Below are 21,453 nucleotides of genomic sequence, written 5' to 3'. Positions count from 1 at the left end.
TGTTAATCGAATCCGTGCCTGGAAAAACATATTACATGAAAAAAAAAGTGAATGGTACTATATAATGGTATCAAACAATTTATATTCAACGTTCAGCAAATTACTACACAGAACTAAACCTGCGCGGGGGGAGAAGTCTGAGAAGAAATCTCATCCTTGTTATCTAATGAAGGAGAATAGAATGTGCCTGTCAGTGTGACCCCAAACCAGACCCCTCTGTGTCCTAAATAAACCGAAACTCCTCCCCGTTGACTCCTTGCCCAGCAGATGAAATGATACGGGTCCTCGTGCCCACGTGTTTGTCATCTCCACCGGTTTGAATATGTAAGTAGGTCCCGCCTATCCGGCAAACCTAGTCGCTATTCGTTAGAATGTGGGTTAGAAGAACCAATGCTGAGGCGGTGTGACTGTGTGGCCGCCCGCTTTTCGACACGTTGCGGAGAGAAGAATACCACGGGTCGCTCCAGCAGGTCAAGCTGACACCGGGGAGTCCATACAACGATTAGTTCCCGACTGAACCGCACGCGACCACAGCTAGGCTCTTCTAGATACTGAAAACATACGGTCCACCGCGCAAAGGGACGAGTCTGTTTCGCTCCATCCTGGGAAGGTAGGCTGCTCCTGGACCGTGTGAAGGGGGGCCTCTCTGATTTAGGATTTTTCTAAGATGTCTATACAGCTTTTACACATTGCCAATGTAATCTAATTTTGCACGCATAATATTGACATTCGTTTGTGCTGTGCATGAGTACGTGTTTAAGCTGCAGCTTTTAGTGCAACAGGCTAGATCACATTAAGTATTGTAGGCTAAATGCTGTATATTTGCTTTCTGTAGGCGATATTATAACGGGAAATAGTTCATTATTAGCTATCAGGTGTGTATTCAATTCTGATGTGCACTCTACCTATATGCTGTTTTCTAATTCACAAACAAAACACTGTTCCTCACTATAGAACTGGCTCAACACGGCTCAATAACGTTATTTTATAACATCGGTTAGTAAGTATAAATATAGTGTTTCCTTTTTGGTTCGTTTACATTTACAGGGGGGCTTGCGTTGATCACAAAGGGTGGCCAATGGTAGACCCTCACACAGGTGGTTAATCTGACCACACTGCTCACGATTCATGGATGTCTTCCGTTAGCTCGTGATTTCGGCGTGTCCCCTCGCCTGAAGAAGCTTGAAGGTGTTCATATTAGCTTTTGTCTCAGTTTCGTTGTGTGTTGTTGAATGGTAGGCCATTAAAGTTGGATTGTATCTCATTTTATATGAAATACATGGAATATTACAATAGCTACTTAATTCGATTTTAATATTTTGAATAATGTCAGTTACGTTTCATTTTGAAAAGTAAACCAAATGAGTCATACTTCTTTCTATTTCTGTAGTCTCCTTTGCTGAACTGATCACCATTTTTCTCTGTAAATTACATGACTAACAACCATGACCTGCGCAGCAAATGCCCCAGGTTAGTTCTTCAACATACTTATTATTATTCTTTGGAACGCTACTCCTCCTACACCGTTTAAACTAGAAACTTCGTTCAAACTTTAAAACGTGTAGACTGGTCCGGATTAGGTTGCGTGCATACAACATTTTGACATCTTTTTCAATTTTATGAAATATGTAACTTTTAAAACTTAATTGACTTGAATGGGATTTCTTCGGAATTCTGAAGTTTCCATTGTTTACAATCCAACATGCTAATTTCTTTTTGAAAAGTAATTAGAAAGTACTTTCTGAATCATACCCACCAAACGCGGAGGAACTTAAATTTAGATATACTTCTCAGTTAATTAAAACAAAAATTATTTTGAAAATATCTCTTACCAAACTCAAGATATTGCAACGAAGTAACCATAGCAAACCGATTTTTAGATATATTTCCCAAACAGCTGCGGTTTAATACACTTTCCCAGCAAGGCAGAGAAAAAGTAAAATTACTTTGTATATTCATCTGCTTGTCAGCTATTTCATTTTAGAAAAAAATACAGAAATAACTCACACCAAACTCAAGCTACTTCAACCGGAGTAACCATGACAACAGGATTTCCCCCTACTTTTCAAAATCAGCTCCAATGGAAAGTATTTTCTGAACCAGATACACAAACACAGGTTAACCTAAATGTACCTCTACTTTTTCCTCCAAAAATCATAAAAAATTATGAATATAACCCTTACCAAACTCGAGATATTCAAACTGCAGTAACCATAGCAACACAATTTTCAGCATTATTTCCCAAACTACTGCTGTTTAACCCACTTTCCCAGCAAGATAGAGAACAAATACAATTATTTTATATATTCTTCTACTGTTTAAATCTGAAGGAATTTACAAAAATATCTCTTACGGAATTTGAGATACTGGAGTAATTATAGCAACAGGAATGTTTCCAACCTTTCAAAAACAGCTCTAATCAAAAACAGCTTTCTGAACCAGATACACCAACATGGATTTATATCTCTCAACTATTTAAATCAGCAAAAAACTTGAAAATATGTCTTACCAAACTATTGGTAATTTTAGCAATACTTCCCAAAAATCTGCCGTTTTACCCCCTTTCCCAGCAAGATAAACAAAAACGACATGTACTTTCTATATTCTGCTACTTCTCAGCTATTTAAATCTGAAAATATTACAAAAATATTACCAAACTTGAGATGTTGCAACCTCAGTAACCATAGCAACACATTTTGAAGCATTATTTCCCAAACGGCAGCCTTTTAACCCTCTTTCCCAGCAAGATAGACAGACAATATTATAATTTCATATACACTCACCTAAAGGATTATTAGGAACACCATACTAATACTGTGTTTGACCCTCTTTCGCCTTCAGATTAATTTCGCCTTAATTCTACGTGGCATTGATTCAACAAGGTGCTGAAAGCATTCTTTAGAAAGGTTGGCCCATATTGATAGGATAGCATCTTGCAGTTGATGGAGATTTGTGGGATGCACATCCAGGGCACGAAGCTCCCGTTCCACCACATCCCAAAGATGCTCTATTGGGTTGAGATCTGGTGACTGTGGGGGCGTTTTCAGTACAGTGAACTCATTGTCATGTTCAAGAAACCAATTTGAAATGATTCAAACTTTGTGACATGGTGCATTATCCTGCTGGAAGTAGCCATCAGAGGATGGGTACATGGTGGTCATAAAGGGATGGACATGGTCAGAAACAATGCTCAGGTAGGCCGTGGCATTTAAACGATGCCCAATTGGCACAAAGGGGCCTAAAGTGTGCCAAGAAAACATCCCTCACACCATTACACCACCACCACCAGCCTGCAAAGTGGTGACAAGGCATGATGGATCCATGTTCTCATTCTGTTTATGCCAAATTCTGACTCTACCATCTGAATGTCTCAACAGAAATTGAGACTCATCAGACCAGGCAACATTCTTCCAGTCTTCAACTGTCCAATTTTGGTGAGCTCGTGCAAATTGTAGCCTCTTTTTCCTATTTGTAGTGGAGATGAGTGGTACCCGGTGGGGTCTTCTGCTGTTGTAGCCCATACACCTCAAGGTTGTGCGTGTTGTGGCTTCACAAATGCTTTGGTGCATACCTCTGTTGTAACGAGTGGTTATTTCAGTCAAAGTTGCTCTTGTATCAGCTTGAATCAGTCGGCCCATTCTCCTCTGACTTCTAGCATCAACAAGGCCTTTTCGCTCACAGGACTGCCGCATACTGGATGTTTTTCCCTTTTCACACCATTCTTTGTAAACCCTAGAAATGGTTGTGCGTGAAAATCCCAGTAACTGAGCAGATTGTGAAATACTCAGACCGGCCCGTCGGGGACCAACAACCATGCCACGCTCAAAATTGCTTAAATCACCTTTCTTTGCCATTCTGCCATTCAGTTTGGAGTTCAGGAGATTGTCTTGACCAGGATCACACCCCTAAATGCATTGAAGCAACTGCCATGTGATTGGTTGATTAGATAATTGCATTAATGAGAAATTGAACAGGTGTTCCTAATAATCCTTTAGGTGAGTGTATACCTCTAATTCTCAGCTATTTAAATCTGAATAGATGGGAAGAAATATCTCTAACCAATCATAAGATACTGCGACTGGAGTAACTATACCAACAGGATTTTTTGCTACTTTTACACAAATATGGATATCAGCTTTCAAAGATTTTTCACAATTTATAATCTGGTGATTGTTTAAAGTTTGCTGTATCAATGTACTTGCCAAAAATGATTTTGAGAGCATTAAAGCAAGCCCCAGTAACTTTACTTTTGAAGTTCAAATCTTGTTCTTATTGAGTTCCTCTTTTAACATCCAAACTGTTTTCTTTCATCGACAGCTCCAGTAATTATGAAGGGTCTGGACATAAGTGCCATCGGCACTGTAAATCCATGGAGGATGTGGCCGGCTCCTTCCATGGAGGATGTGGCCGGCTCCTTCCATGGAGGATGTGGCCGGCTCCTTCCATGGAGGATGTGGCCGGCTCCTTCCATGGAGGATGTGGCCGGCTCCTTCCATGGAGGTTGTGGCCGGCTCCTTCCATGGAGGATGTGGCCGGCTCCTTCCATGGAGGATGTGGCCGGCTCCTTCCATGGAGGATGTGGCCGGCTCCTTCCATGGAGGATGTGGCCGGCTCCTACCATGGAGGATGTGGCCGGCTCCTTCCATGGAGGATGTGGCCGGCTCCTTCCATGGAGGATGTGGCCGGCTCCTACCATGGAGGATGTGGCCGGCTCCTACCATGGAGGATGTGGCCGGCTCCTACCATGGAGGATGTGGCCGGCTCCTACCATGGAGGATGTGGCCGGCTCCTACCATGGAGGATGTGCCCTCGTTTTTCTAAAGAGGCAAAGACTGTTCTGTATCCATCTCTGTGGGTCTGTAGCTGTAGACTCATGACAATGAAGAGCAGAATCAACAACCTCTGCATGATCAAAACAGTTGATCTGGGGTTGGCAGATGGTCATTGTTCTGTAAATGCCAACTGGAAAATTAGTGACTGTGACCCCAAGTGAGCAGGTCATCCAGAGCTATTGTAGCTTTTCATACACCATTTACCCAGTGTACCGACAGGGTCCAGGCCATATTGAAGCCGTGTTACAATCTAACAGCTGTGTCTCTGTCTCCTAGGTGATGGACAGGGGCGGACAGTAACACGCTCCAGCATGTCTGCTTCAGATTCAAAATCCACTGACTGGCTGGCCAGTGATGAAGAGGACCATGAGCCTCAGCGGGAGAGACAGACACAGCAACAGACAGTGCACTCCCCGGACAGTTGCTGCCGCACCGAGATGGAGGAGAAGAAAGGGGAGACGGACGAGAGCCGTGCATTCAGCTATGGAAGAAGCAGCCATGGCGCTGGCTCGGAGGAGAGGAACCATGACTGGTGGGGGGGGGACACCTTGAGTTGTGTGTCCAGTCAGGGCTTCCCTCCCACCAGTTGCACTGGACACTGGGAGACCAAAGCCAGTAAGGACTCGCTCAGCGATGCCCAGGGACTGTCTCCGCTGATTCTCCCCTCGCCCACCGATACTCAATCCCAGCCTGGACAGAAGAGAGGTCAGAGTTCAGAGGTGGAGCATCAGCAAGAACAGCTCATGTCAGAGAGAGACCGTCGGTTTACCGTCAAGGTGAGACTGATCGACTGATATTTAATTACATTGACAGAGGGTCCAACACCATCTAATGACGTCATATACTAAAGAAGGTCTATCCAGGAAGTGTTACAGGATACATTTCTGTCTAGGGGAAATCTATGGGTGATCGAGAGATTTACCTCAGGGACTTGAACAAACAAAGAGATTTACCTAACAGAGATTGAAAACAGGGACTAAATTGATTTACTACCTGACAGAGGTTTAAGGTTGAGTGTCAGTGGAGCTGTAGACTCTTAACTGATGTTCTTCTATTCTGGTGTTTCTCAGCAGTTCCAGAGGTTGACTCCTATTGGTGTTTAAATCCACTGGGATACGAGCTAACACAGAGACAGCTTCTCCAGAAAGATTTGGTGCTGAGAGAGCTTGACTTTCACCTCTTAAATCTACTTCTCTGTCTGACGCAGAAGTGTTTCAGAATTGTGAAATGTCCAGTCCGATCCTCCTCGCTCAAAGACAGCTAAAGGGGTAGGGTAGTCTTTCCCTATGCTCTGCCTCAAACTGAACATGGTTGTAGCTATTGCAGCTTTTAAAGGCAATGTCCCGTTCATCGTAAACGCTGCAGATGTCCTCTGAATTATAAATATAGGTTAAAAGCTGCCATTCCTTTACTCCACTTTTAGATTTAATCCTGGCCCATAAGAATGAGATGATACAAAAGTGAAAGTTTTGATAAAAAGTAAACAGACGACTACACCATACAGGGCCAGAGGAAACCAGACCACTACTAACCAAAACACATTCCTAAGTCAGTCAGTAAGAAGTTAGCAAGGAGCCAAACAACCGAGGAACCAGAGTACCGATCAACCAAACTAGGAATCTAACTATTGAGTAATTTACTCAGGAGCTAAACTAAGGGACCAACTACTTGGCAAACAAAATGCTAAGTAATCAAACAACCGATTTAACCAAATTGTTTAGTAAATAATGAGTAACCAGACTGGTGAGTTACCAAACTACTGACAAACTTAACTATTAACTAGTCAAGAACCAGACTACTCATGAACCTGACTAGCCTGCCATGTGTATTGATGGTGAAATCCTGCCGGATGACTGATCATGGCGTTTGTGTTTTAGTGTTTCCAGCTGCAATGCTACATCCCTTCACTGACAGCCATCCTGACTGGTCTGAGGTCAGGGAGATACAAACACCGTGAGTTCCTCTCCTGTTATTTCTAGATGTGGGTGGAGGACACAGTTTCAATGTTCTGATATGCCGTGTTTGTCTTTCCCTCTGTCAGTCTCTGTCTGTCTAGTTGTCTGCTTCTGCCTTTGTCTTGTTCTCACTCTTTCTCTCGCTTTGTCTCTCCCTTGTCTTAGTTAAATATCATGCAGATAATGTGTAAAGGTACTGTACCAACACTACATTTGACCAGCAGTTCTCAGAGAGTTCTGTTCAGTTAGTTGGAAGAAGACAAGTCCCAATGTGTGTGGCGACTGTACCAGATCACTTTTTGGGTCAACAAATTAGAACTGATCACCCCCCTGAGTTAACAGACTGGAATAGTCTCAAGATACATTGACTCACTCTTCTGGGGAACAATGATCTGTTTTACATTTATTCACAGTATACAGGTATCACACTTCTGATCCCTCTGCCCAGAATGCCATCGTTATTTAGAGTGGCTGTGGTTTCTAGACAGAGATTCACATAACAACCAGATACAGCCTATCTACATACACAATATTCATATATACAGTATCTCACAAAAGTGAGTACACCCCTCACATTTTTGCAAATATTTGATTATATCTTTTCATGTGACAACACCGAAGAAATGACATTTTGCTACAATGTAAAGTAGTGAGTGTACAGCTTGTATAACAGTGTACATTTGCTGTGCCCTCAAAATAACTCAACACACAGCCACTGTCAACAAAAGTGAGTACACCCCTAAGTGGAAATGTCCAAATTGCGCACAATTAGTAATTTTCCCTCCCCGGTGTCATGTGACTCGTTAGTGTTACAAGGTCTCAGGTGTGAATGGGGAGCAGGTGTGTTATATTTGGTGTCATCGCTCTCACACTCCCTCATACTGGTCACTGGAAGTTCAACATGGCACCTCATGGCAAAGAACTCTCTGAGGATCTGAAAAAAAGAATTGTTGCTCTACATAAAGATGGCTTAGGCTATAAGAAAATTGCCAAGACCCTGAAACTGAGCTGCAGCATGGTGGCCAAGACCATACAGCGGTTTAACAGGACAGGTTCCACTCAGAACAGGCCTCGCCATGGTCGACCAAAGAAGTTGAGTGCACGTGCTCAGCGTCATATCCAGAGGTTGTCTTTGGGAAATAGACATATGAGTGCTGCCAGCATTGCTGCAGAGGTTGAAGGGGTGGGGGGTCAGCCTGTCAGTGCTCAGACCATACGCCGCACACTGCATCAAATTGGTCTGCATGGCTGTCGTCCCAGAAGGAAGCCTCTTCTAAAGATGATGCACAAGAAAGCCTGCAAACAATTTGCTGAAGACAAGCAGACTAAAGACATGGATTACTGGAACCATGTCCTGTGGTCTGATGAGACCAAGATAAACTTATTTGGTTCAGATGGTGTCAAGCGTGTGTAGCGGCAACCAGGTGAGGAGTACAAAGACAAGTGTGTCTTGCCTACAGTCAAGCATGGTGGTGGGAGTGTCATGGTCTGGGGCTACATGAGTGCTGCCGGCACTGGGGTGCTACAGTTCATTGAGGAAACCATGAATGCCAACATGTACTGTGACCCACTGAAGCAGAGCATGATCCCCTCCCTTCGGAAACTGGGGTGCAGGGCAGTATTCCCACATGATAATGACCCCAAACACACCTCCAAGACGACCACTGCCTTGCTAAAGAAGCTGAGGGTAAAGGTGATGGACTGGCCAAGCATGTCTCCAGACCTAAACCCTATTGAGCATCTGTGGGACATTCTCAAACGGAAGGTGGAGGAGCGCAAGGTCTCTAACATCCACCAGCTCCATGAGTGGAAGAGGACTCCAGGGGCAACCTGTGAAGCTCTGGTGAACTCCATGCCCAAGAGGGTTAAAGCAGTGCTGGAACATGATGGGGGCCCCACAAAATATTGACACTTTGGGCCCAATTGCGACAATTTTTACTTAGGGTCTGCTCACTTTTGTTGCCACCGGGCTGTGTGTTGTGTTGTTTTGAGGTGACAGCAAATGTACACTGTTATACAAGTTGTAAACTCACTACTTTACATTGTAGCAAAGTGTCATTTCTTCAGCTTGATAGATTCTGCTGAAACAGGTCAAGATTCAGATGAATATAGCTGAACTAGATTAATGTATCTAAACTAGATTCCCACACATGAAGTGGATTCAAATAGATGAACTCATTATTTAATACAGATTTAAGGAAGGAGCAACAGTTCTAATGTTATCAGGTTGTATGACTCTGAAAGGGCCAGAGAGAGCAGCCCACGTTTACGACCCAACCAGACTCACGTGCGCGCAGACACACACACACACACACAGACACACGCGTCACAGGACCCCCAGCCTTCTGTCAGGACAATAAAAGTGAATACTGCCTCTCCTCTCACCCCCCTCCTCCCTCCTTTCCTCTCCTCTCCTCCCCTCCTCCCCTCTCCTCAGGGCTCAGTGGGTTCCAGCAGAGTGTGGCCATTGACCGGATCCAGAGGATAATGGGAGTCTTGCGGAATCCTCGCATGGGGTGAGTGTCCTCGCTGGGACCTTCCTTTGGCCTTTATTACTGCACCCTAAACATCACAAAGGTTACATCTGTCCTTGGAGGCCTAGAGAAGCCTTACTCCTCACACGCTCTACTGGAACCCTTATTCTCAAGCCTTACTCCTCACATGCTCTTCTGGAACCCTTATTCTGAAGCCTTACTCCTCACAGGCACCACTGGAACCCTTATTCTGAAGCCTTACTCCTCACACGCACCACTGGAACCCTTATTCTGAAGCCTTACTCCTCACACGCACCACTGGAACCCTTATTCTGAAGCCTTACTCCTCACCACCACTGGAACCCTTATTCTGAAGCCTTACTCCTCACATGCTCTACTGGAACCCTTATTCTGAAGCCTTACTCCTCACACGCTCTACTGGAACCCTTATTCTGAAGCCTTACTCCTCACACGCTCTACTGGAACCCTTATTCTGAAGCCTTACTCCTCACACGCTCTACTGGAACCCTTATTCTGAAGCCTTACTTCTCACACGCTCTACTGGAACCCTTATTCTGAAGCCTTACTCCTCACACGCACCACTGGAACCCTTATTCTGAAGCCTTACTCCTCACACGCACCACTGGAACCCTTATTCTGAAGCCTTACTCCTCACACGCACCACTGGAACCCTTATTCTGAAGCCTTACTCCTCACACGCACCACTGGAACCCTTATTCTGAAGCCTTACTCCTCACACGCACCACTGGAACCCTTATTCTGAAGCCTTACTCCTCACAGGCACCACTGGAACCCTTATTCTGAAGCCTTACTCCTCACACGCACCACTGGAACCCTTATTCTGAAGCCTTACTCCTCACACGCACCACTGGAACCCTTATTCTGAAGCCTTACTCCTCACACGCACCACTGGAACCCTTATTCTGAAGCCTTACTCCTCACAAGCACCACTGGAACCCTTATTCTGAAGCTTTACTCCTCACACGCACCACTGGAACCCTTATTCTGAAGCCCTACTCCTCACACACTCTACTGGAACCCTTATTCTGAAGCCCTACTCCTCACACACTCTACTGGAACCCTTATTCTGAAGCCCTACTCCTCACACACTCTATTGGAACACTTATTTATACTGAGCAGTCATGTCCTCTATCAGCTGGTAGTACACAGCGACATGGGGTGTTTCTGGGAAACACATTGGTAATAAATGTCGTCTGGTAATTTCAAAGGGAGAAATTTACTCTGGAACATAAAAATATGTTAGGGTGAGGCAAGTAGATCAGCAACAATTACATTAATCAACAACAGAAACCACCAGCTGTCTTCTAAACTCTACAAACAACACGGTTCTTCTTTTTGAGCTCTAAAAACAACACAACGTTAATCAGTTTGAGCTCTAGATACAATGCTAATTCGTCATCAACCACCATTTCTTTCCCCTTCAGACATTTTATTGTTACATGATTTGGGTGTACATGTATATACCAAGTGCACATATATGATTCCGTGCCTTTTGATGTAAAGATGCTTAACCATTTAAAACTCTGATTTACAGTCAATCTGTAAATGCATTTTACACTATTTACATACTTTCAATAACACTTGAAATGACTATCTACTAACCCTAATCTTAAACCCTATCTCTTACCTTAACCATTTCCCTAACCTTTACTCAATCACTTATTTTAAACCTAACCTTTACCTTTGCAAGCATGTACTTTGTTGATAGTTGTTTGATGGTTGTTTTGACTATTTAAATGAAGTGTAACTCATTCATATTTAGTCTAGTAGGGTTTCACACTGCCCACATTTTAACGGACCCAACAAATACCACGTGGTCAGAAATTTGACAGGTATTCGGCATAAAAATAGAAGGGTGATCCCCCTTGACGGTAACTGATCACACATCGATGCACCAGGCGGGCGATGCATGTATGTCATGACCTCAGCCACATTTGACTGTTGGCCACCTGGTACCATGTATGTCATGACCTCAGCCACATTTGACTGTTGGCCACCTGGTACCATGTATGTCATGACCCCAGCCACATTTGACTGTTGGCCACCTGGTACCATGTATGTCATGACCCCAGCCACATTTGACTGTTGGCCACCTGGTACCATGTATGTCATGACCCCAGCCACATTTGACTGTTGGCCTCCTGGTACAAAAATCTTCATCAAGATCGTCATACCCGGCAAGCGTGTCTGTTTGGTGTAATGCACCGCACACTATCATACATGTTTGTTGTTTCTTTTTTTTTACTTTGGCACATTACTGATCGACTGTTACCTGATATTCAGGCAAAAAGACCTCAGAGTTTTCATAATACGTAGCCATTTCAACACACACCATTCTCACCTGAAACCAACCAAAATTGTTCACTTGGAAGAAGCCTGAGGTCATTTACACCAAGGTAAAGTTACTGTCGGCTGGGATTAGTACGTTCTGACCTCCCCAAATGAACTGGACTAAGGTGGAAAACACTTGAGTTGTTTTCAGCTGGACTTAACAAGCTAGATGTGAAAGTGACTTAAGACTTCACACTAGTGAGCCAGTTTAACAACTTGATTGTTTATTTAGTACAAACACCACAGTGTTGATGATATCTCCTTTCTCCCTGCCAGTGAGCGATACCTCAATATCATGGTGAAGATGGAGGAGATGCTGAGGAGCTGGTTCCCCAATGTTACACGCCCAGAGCAGTGGGACATCATTACCAACCACACAGAGGAAACAACCATCCCCAACAAGAAACTCAAGGTAAAGTGCAGACAGACAGACAGAAAGGCACCTTGATGCATGGGTATACCCTCCTGAACCAGACACTAGTCCTGTCTAGAATATACCCTCCTGGACCAGACACTAGTCCTGTCTAGAATATACCCTCCTGAACCAGACACTAGTCCTGTCTAGAATATACCCTCCTGGACCAGACACTAGTCCTGTCTAGAATATACCCTCCTGAACCAGACACTAGTCCTGTCTAGAATATACCCTCCTGGACCAGACACTAGTCCTGTCTAGAATATACCCTCCTGGACCAGACACTAGTCCTGTCTAGAATATACCCTCCTGGATCAGACACTAGTCCTGTCTAGAATATACCCTCCTGGACCAGACACTAGTCCTGTCTAGAATATACCCTCCTGGACCAGACACTAGTCCTGTCTAGAATATACCCTCCTGGATCAGACACTAGTCCTGTCTAGAATATACCCTCCTGGATCAGACACTAGTCCTGTCTAGAATATACCCTCCTGGACCAGACACTAGTCCTGTCTAGAATATACCCGCCTGGACCAGACACTAGTCCTGTCTAGAATATACCCGCCTGGACCAGACACTAGTCCTGTCTAGCATATACTAATGGACTGATCCTCTTCCACAGTTTGAAGCTCCTATGCCCAGCACATTGATCAGCCTCGACCCTGTTGCCATCAGCGTAGCTCCTGCTGATTGGGCAACCAGCCTCACCTCTTCTGGGCCTTACTCCACCAATGCCACCGTCCTCAAGTGGCTCCACACTTCTCCCATCTGCTCCCCTGGGGCAGAGCTTCACAACCAGGCCCACGGCGGACCCAGTCTAACCCTAGACTGCAAAAAGATGACCCAGGACAACGCTGTCTCCTCTAGCACTGACACAGAGAGCCTCTACCAGCCAGACCCCTCCCCACTGGCCACGCCTTGTTACTCCCGGCCACGCCCTCCTCTGGGGGGCAAGATCCGTGCCCCATGTCTGGAGAGACTTTTAAGGTCTACCGAGAGCATCGTCACACGCAGGGGTCAAGGGGCGGGTGCAAGGTGTGATGGGAAGTAGCTTTTCCTAGCCCTGAGGGAGGGGCTTATGACAGGACTGCCCCTAACCTCACCCCTAGACCACTCCTAGTAGTCTGGAACCAATCGGCTCACTCCAATTAGTCCATTCAGATAAACATTTTTGTATGAGATGGAGGTGAAATACCCTTAATTGAGAGGTGTTTTTTTTTTTATTATTGTAAAGTTGTTCTCTCTTGTTAAATTGTTCTATACTTTGGTGAATTACTTTGTTAAATTGTTCTCTACTTGGTCAAATTATTTAGTTGTTAAATTGTTCAATAGTTTTATGAATGATTTTATAGTTAAATATGTTCTATACTTGCAGCAATTATTTCATTTTTAAGTAAGCTCTGTATTTTGTCAAATGATTTTTCAGTTCTATTGTTTCTCCTGTGGTTTCCAGGCCTACAGATGAAGCATGGCTGGTCTGTAGGGAAACCTCATCTCTTCTAGACTTATTCTGTAAACATTAATGGGACCATAGATCTGCCATGGAGCTTCTGGCATGACAACTAGCATAATTAGGACAAAACAGGACAGTTGTTAGCATCTTTTACATTTCAGAAGTGGAGATTTGGCTCTACATTAGGTTAAACCAAACAAAATGTAGATAATACTCACAATGATGGCTTTGTTTACTCGTTGAGCCAGACTAGAATATGGGGAACCATTACTCCAGAAGAGGAGAAGTACTGTGTGTTGATGGGCAACCGCTCAGATGTATGTATCAGCCTCTCTGGGAACACACCAGTGAGACGCTGACTGATCTATTGTGATTCATGTGACTGTTACTTCATGTGTTATGTTATTATGAAAGTCTTTAGTACAACTACTCTACCTCAGGATGGACAGACGATGTCAAGGAGCAGTCAAAGTGTAGAGAGGACAGAACAACCCACGCTGGGTCAACCTAGTCCTAGTGGCCCACAGGACTGGAGCTCCTGCTTCTGTAGCATGAAACAGCTGGATGTACTGTACAAGTAGGCTACTCTCTCTGGAAGAGATGCTGTTGTGGTTGCAGGGTTCTAGTTGTTCTGGTGGAGTTACAGTTCAAAGGCCTGACTGACTGACTGACTGACTGGCTGGTGCTGTCAGTGAAAACAATGTGTACTAAACCGCCCAACACCCTCTGACTCTAAACCCTTCGCCCTCATCCCCTAAACCCTTCGCCCTCTGACTCTAAACCCCTCGCCCTCATCCCCTACACCCTTCGCCCTCAGCCCCTAAACCCTTCGCCCTCAGCCCCTAAACCCTACACCCTCAGCCCCTAAACCCTTCGCCCTCTGACTCTAAACCCTACACCCTCAGCCCTTGAATTATGTTTTACATGGCCACATCCAGGTGTTCTTCTGAGTGCACTTGCCCAAGCAACGGAGAGTGATGATCAGAGTACAGAGTTTACGAACTAGCCACGCATCTCATAGGCTGACCAGTGTGGTTCCAGTCTGACACAGTTGGACACTTCTCACCCAGGTTTAAACATGTGATGTCAACCCTGCAAGGGAGCCAAGTTATTCACTCGTCCCCACAAGCTAAATTAAAGGTCGAGGGTCAGCTTTTGTAAATTGCACCAGTACTTAAGATGTCAATCAAACTGTTTTGAGGGAACATGGTTTTGAGGGAACATGGTGAGGGAACATGGTGAGGGAACATGGTTTTAAGGGAACATGGTTTTAAGGGAACATGATTTTGAGGGAACATGGTTTTGAGGGAACATGGTTTTGAGGGAACATGGTTTTGAGGGCTCTGGGACTGCAAACTGTGAACTGCCGTCCACTGAACAGCCCATGTTCTTTGGAAAATACACACACAAACGCATACATAAACACACATGCACACCCAAAGCACCAGTAAATGTTTCTAAACCATTGCTTTAATTTATCCTAAAGTGGCCTTTACATTTGTGATATTTTATACTGTCAAAATAAATGTTATATTGGTTTAGCATGAAATTACTTTTTTACTGCACACGGTTCCACTTCACAGTAATTATAGGGTGACACATTATTTTGAGAGTCCCAAAAGTGTGTCTATAGATGGTCTATAGATTATCTACGGGCTATCAGTAACATTTCAACTATCTACTAGCCCTTGACCTACCCCTCAACCTAAAATGTCTAATTAATCTAACCTTAACCTGTATCCTAACCTTACACTAAAATGTCTTATCCTAGACATAGCTCCCCACTCAAATGTTACTAATCTTTCACAGGCTTATAGATTGTCTGAGATAGAGGGGAATATACTGGAGCGAGGGTTGTCTTTTATTCCTACTCCTAGGACATTGGACCGAGGTGGGCTGTACAAGGATCTCCATTTTTATCATAGGTGACTGAAATTGTTAGATCAGTTCAATTACGGATGTCCCATTTGTGCCCTTCATGGGTCCCTCAGTTTGGGAACCGTGAAAGCAAACAGTGTCACCACCGAATTTGGCCGTTGATTGGGAGGAATCTGAATGTACGCAGACGGTTCAGACCTGGGCCAATTCAGAATGGAAATAGGAAATTGGAAATAGATACTATCAGGGGATTGGGACAGAACCAGAATATAGTGATTAAACCAGCTGATAATGGATCACTGATGGTCATTATGGACAGAGTCCAGTATCTATTTGAGGCTGATATGCAGTTATAATACTGAACATTATATACAATTAGATCATTTCATTCAATGGGAGACCCAGAGCAGGATTAAAATGATATTACTGGTGCTGTTGGAGAAGGGGCATATTACTTCTAAACAGTTTCAGGCCCAGAGATCCCCAGACATAGACAGTTTTATCTCCTCCAAAGATCCACAAATCCTTGGAGCAGTGGTCGGTGCCTTCCCAGATCCCTAGTGGCCGTCCAATCGTGAGTGATTGTGGTTCAAAGTCGTATCGGGTGGCTGAATATATAGATTGTTTTATCAGTCCTCTTTCTCAAAAACACACATCTTACATTATGGATACATATGACTTTGTGGCTAAGCTTAAAGACCATGTCCTTCGATTGGGAGTATTTCTATTTTCAATTGATATCAACTCACTATACACAAACACTGAGACTTCCTTGGGGCTACAGGCAGTCAAAGGGGCTTTTGATAGATTCCCTGATTCCCAGCGCCCTGATAAGGAGATCTTAGAATTGTTAGAGTTGAGACTCCTTAGAAATGACTTTAGTTTTAATGACAAGTCGGTCTCCAGATACATGGCACTGCCATGGGGAAGAAATTTGCTCCTGCTTCTGCCAACTTGTACATGATCTTCTGGGAAGAAACAGTTTTTGCCTTATTAACCCTAACCTTAACCTGTATCCTAACCTTAACCCTAACATTAACCTGTATCCTAACCTTAACCCTAACATTAACCTGTATCCTAACCTTAACCCTAACATTAACCTGTATCCTAACCTTAACCCTAACATTAACCTGTATCCTAACCTTAACCCTAACATTAACCTGTATCCTAACCTTAACCCTAACATTAACCTGTATCCTAACCTTAACCCTAACATTAACCTGTACATTTCAAGGTTTATTTGTCAAATGCACCGAACAACACAGCGTCATCATTATTATGACATGGCACCCGACAACTAGAAGAAGAGTATATAAGCCAAAATATTGCCAGAATAATAATAAATAAAATAATAAAATGAAACAACAATATACATAACACTACAATAGCAGCAGTTTAAAAATAGTATTGTAAAATAGCAGCAATCTGGGTAGTACTATTGAATATTATAGATACAGAATATTATGAGTGCAATAAGCTTATGAATGGAGCATAGCACACTACAACTACATAACAGAATTTAAGAAACATTTACACACAGCAAAAATGTAGCAAGAGGATAAAGCAATAATATACATAACATTGTGCATAGCAGCAGATTAAAAAGAGTACTGTAAACTAGCAGCAATATTGGTAGTAGTACTGAATATTATAGATATGGCAAGTATGACAGTAATATACATAAAAATGTAAACTAGCATACATTTTTGAAAGAGTAGGATGGGTAGTGTGAACAGTATGGTAGAAGTATTGTATGTTATAGATACATGTGAGTGTAATACAGTGTGGAGAACAAGTATTTGATACACTGCTGATTTTGCAGGTTTTCCTACTTTACAAAGCATGTAGAAGTCTGTAATTTTTATCATAGGTACACTTCAACTGTGAGTGACGGAATCTAAAACAAAATTGTATGATTTTTAAGTAATTAAATTACATTTTATTGCATGACATAAGTATTTGATCAACTACCAACCAGTAAGAATTCCGGTTGTTAGATTTAGTGATTTAGGTGTAATGTTCAAGTCTATTGTTCAGATTTAGCCTTCAAATGTATTGTTGAGGTAATGTTCAGACGATTAAATGGAAAGCCTTTTTTAAGTTCTAAACAAATATCCGAAAGAGAAAACCTCCCAGGGAGATTTGACTTCAGCATTTGACCCCTCTGAGATGTATGTGGGGAGTTGCCACAGTGAGCAGCGGGGGAGCGATTAGTGTTTAACAAGTGACACCAGTTCCAGAATGGGAGGATGTTCAAAGGAAAACCCCTCAGCCTGTTAGTAGAAAGTGTCTTTAGGGCTGAAGCTTCTGCATTGCAGAGGGAAGGTGGATCATGCATTCTGACCCACTGCCGCCACCTAGAGATGAAACGGTAAACACGCATCGTAGCACATTAATACATTAAGATGTATGTACTGTGTGGTATGTACTGTATTGTATGTACTGTATACTATGAGCTGTATGCTATGTGCTGTATGGTATGTACTGTATGGTATAAACGGTATGGTATGTACTACAGATGCTAGTATTCAGAGGGTTCCTAATCTTTGGAATGGAAATCACTGATGATCTCAGCAAACAGCCTGATAGGCCAATCCTAGAGTGGATTAGAGAAGGCCTACATGAGGAATAACAATGTCAGGTATTACTTCATACTTCTAGGTAACATGGTCAAAACAGTCTGTAGATCAAATTAATACCCAGAGTTCAGCAACACTGGGCCATAGTCCAGGTGCAGAACAACAAGGACATGTCATGTGACTGAGATGTTCAGAGAACCACTGACAGTCCTTTCCTCATCTGGACTCCAGCTGTGTGGTCATGTGACTGAGATGTTCAGAGAACCACTGACAGTCCTTTCCTCATCTGGACTCCAGCTGTGTGGTCATGTGACTGAGATGTTCAGAGAACCACTGACAGTCCTTTCCTCATCTGGACTCCAGCTGTGTGGTCATGTGACTGAGATGTTCAGAGAACCACTGACAGTCCTTTCCTCATCTGGACTCCAGCTGTGTGGTCATGTGACTGAGATGTTCAGAGAACCACTGACAGTCCTTTCCTCATCTGGACTCCAGCTGTGTGGTCATGTGACTGAGATGTTCAGAGAACCACTGACAGTCCTTTCCTCATCTGGACTCCAGCTGTGTGGTCATGTGACTGAGATGTTCAGAGAACCACTGACAGTCCTTTCCTCATCTGGACTCCAGCTGTGTGGTCATGTGACTGAGATGTTCAGAGAACCACTGACAGTCCTTTCCTCATCTGGACTCCAGTTGTGTGGTCATGTGACTGAGATGTCCAGAGTACCATGAACAGTCCTTTCCTCACCTGGGGTCCAGCTGGGTGGTCATGTGACTGAGATGTCCATGATCACCACTGCACAGGATTAATTATTTCCATGATCACCACTGCACAGGATAAATTATTTCCATGATCACCACTACACAGGATTCATTATTAACATTATCACTACTGCACAGGATTAATTATCTCCATTATCACTACTGCACAGGATAAATTATCTCCATGATCACCACTGCACAGGATAAATTATCTCCATGATCACCACTACACAGGATTCATTATCAACATTATCACTACTGCACAGGATTAATTATCTCCATTATCACTACTGCACAGGATAAATTATCTCCATGATCACCACTGCACAGGATAAATTATCTCCATGATCACCACTACACAGGATTCATTATTAACATTATCACTACTGCACAGGATTAATTATCTCCATTATCACTACTGCACAGGATAAATTATCTCCATGATCACCACTGCACAGGATAAATTATCTCCATGATCACCACTACACAGGATTCATTATCAACATTATCACTACTGCACAGGATTAATTATCTCCATTATCACTACTGCACAGGATAAATTATCTCCATGATCACCACTGCACAGGATAAATTATCTCCATGATCACCACTACACAGGATTCATTATCAACATTATCACTACTGCACAGGATTAATTATCTCCATGATCACCACTGCACAGGATTCATTATCAACATTATCACTACTGCACAGGATTAATTATCTCCATGATCACTACTGCACAGGATTCATTATCAACATTATCACTACTGCACAGGATTAATTATCTCCATGATCACTACTGCACAGGATTAATTATCTCCATGATCACTACTGCACAGGATTAATTATCTCCATGATCACCACTACACAGGATTCATTATCAACATTATCACTACTGCACAGGATTAATTATCTCCATGATCACCACTGCACAGGAAAAATCACCCATGCGGCATTTGGTGCATCTGTGTTTCTAACAGCAGAAGTGTTTCAAAACCCACTAATCGCAACTTGCCGTTTTAATTGTTATAATTTTACTTCCGCCATTTTTTCTGTCCTTTTTGCAAATTTCTGTGAAATGAAAGAGATGAAAAAGGCCCAAATGTGCATGATGGTGAGGGCCACACCCTGTCCCATAATGCCATGCCAATCAACAACATGGTGGCGCTGTAACAAGCCCCCAAAATGGCCAATTTTGCAATCTTATCCCATGTGACCTTGAGTCTTGTAAATTGTCTTGTAAATTTCGTTCATAATAAATAAATATATAAATAATTGAATGTAAAAATAAATATATATAAAAATAAATATATATATATATATATATAAATAAATAAATGCACATTGCATTTGTATTGTGTACACTTCGAAATAGACATTTCATTTGGATAGTGTGAAGTTGTGTGCCATCCAAATGCAATGGACCTCACCCATTTGATAGAGCTGTACACACTGGACTGTGTGTTTTATGCTTGGAACACTTGAGAAGAAACCATCAGATGAGGGCTGTCAATCATGTAGCACACAGACGAGTTTCAGTGCTCCCTTGTCCGTAATGGATAAATAATTGGGTTGCTTTGAGGACTCTTTAACCAGAGAATGTATGTCGTTAGCATGTGGCCTGTTTTCAGTTAGGCTGTTTTCATTGTGGCAAGTGCATAATCAGGTGGAGGACTGGTAAAGTGGGTGTGTCTTGTTTGTGCCAGGCTGCCAGCACCGATCAATAGTTCAATAGTAGGCGTAAGCCTTTACAAAGTATGAAAAATACAGATTTCACTGTAGCAATGTTTTTTAGTTGCCAATAAAATAAATAGACGCAATGTGTTAAACAGAGGGAGCTGGGCCAGGTCGCACAGGCTGGACAAAACTCACACAACTCAAGTCCTGTTTTCCAGTTCCCTGTTATTATTGGATTTAACAATCATAACAAAACGTTACTCCCAACAACCATTTAAACACTGAATAGGCCTGAACGTATCAGGCAGACTATCCATAGACATAAGCAGTCTGACATGCTTATCCAGAGCAGCCCTGATGAGATACTGAAATCACTTTTTCCTTTCTATTCTCTGAGTTGGGCTACTGGGATGTTGTGTTTGTTTCACCATTTATGCAGGGAACACAAGCATGCAGGGCTGCCAAAATAAGTGCGGTGTGCAACTAAAAGTTTGTTTACATGGTTGCTATTGTTGGTCAGTGGTCAATGTTGTCGCAATATCTTTCTCTGATTGTGTAACCTCCTAGAAACTATACATTTGAATGGACTTAATACTGCAATTCTTTTTTTGAAATACCAAAACTAGGCCAATTTAGAACATTAATTTGTTTAGAAAAAGAGCATGATATGCTTTGTGATTTTGGAAAACTTCTTTGCACTTTTTACTGAGAATTTAATATCAATCAAATGCATAATATCGAGTAGGATGTAATTGAACAGTATTTAATATACGTGTTTGGTGCCTACAAATTGTACCTAAAATGTCTATAGGACTCATATCTGTTAACCAGCCAATACATGCCAGATTCTTCTGGGTTAATGCAGGTTGTTAAAGGTGTGGAATGTCAAGTTTACAGTAAAAAAATAATCAGTGTACACGGACATAACGGAATGGGAACAGCTCAATAATACTGAATGTCCCACTCGTATATTTCATTTGGATTGAGCAGACAAGCAAACCATAATATTAAAATATATATATATAATTACATTATTAAAAATATAAATA

The 21,453-nt window shown here is 42.8% G+C and overlaps 1 protein-coding gene across 1 annotated transcript; it reads left to right on the top strand.

Annotated features, from left to right (window-relative positions):
• Window positions 1-1,088: 1,088 nt before the first annotated feature.
• On the top strand, window positions 1,089-15,046 carry LOC105007060. The gene is made up of 7 exons (XM_034288402.1): window positions 1,089-1,188; window positions 1,459-1,470; window positions 5,109-5,608; window positions 6,710-6,785; window positions 9,225-9,303; window positions 11,911-12,046; window positions 12,675-15,046. The coding sequence occupies exons 3-7, from the start codon at window positions 5,144-5,146 to the stop codon at window positions 13,101-13,103; spliced, it is 1,185 nt and encodes a 394-aa protein (XP_034144293.1). The 5' UTR covers window positions 1,089-1,188; window positions 1,459-1,470; window positions 5,109-5,143; the 3' UTR covers window positions 13,104-15,046.
• The last annotated feature ends 6,407 nt before the right edge of the window (window positions 15,047-21,453 follow it).

The sequence above is a fragment of the Esox lucius genome, chromosome 19, assembly GCF_011004845.1.
Source record: "Esox lucius isolate fEsoLuc1 chromosome 19, fEsoLuc1.pri, whole genome shotgun sequence".
NCBI classification, from domain to species: Eukaryota; Metazoa; Chordata; class Actinopteri; order Esociformes; family Esocidae; genus Esox; species Esox lucius.
Note: the sequence above shows the minus strand (reverse complement) of the source record. Positions and strands in the feature narration are given on the sequence as shown.

Coding starts and splice junctions, on each gene's coding strand:
- LOC105007060 (XM_034288402.1), top strand. CDS start 5,144: ATGTCTGCTTCAGATTCAAAATCCACTGACTGGCTGGCCAGTGATGAA. Junction 6,786..9,224: donor GTCAGGGAGATACAAACACC/GTGAGTTCCTCT, acceptor CCCTCTCCTCAG/GGCTCAGTGGGTTCCAGCAG. Junction 9,304..11,910: donor TTGCGGAATCCTCGCATGGG/GTGAGTGTCCTC, acceptor TCTCCCTGCCAG/TGAGCGATACCTCAATATCA.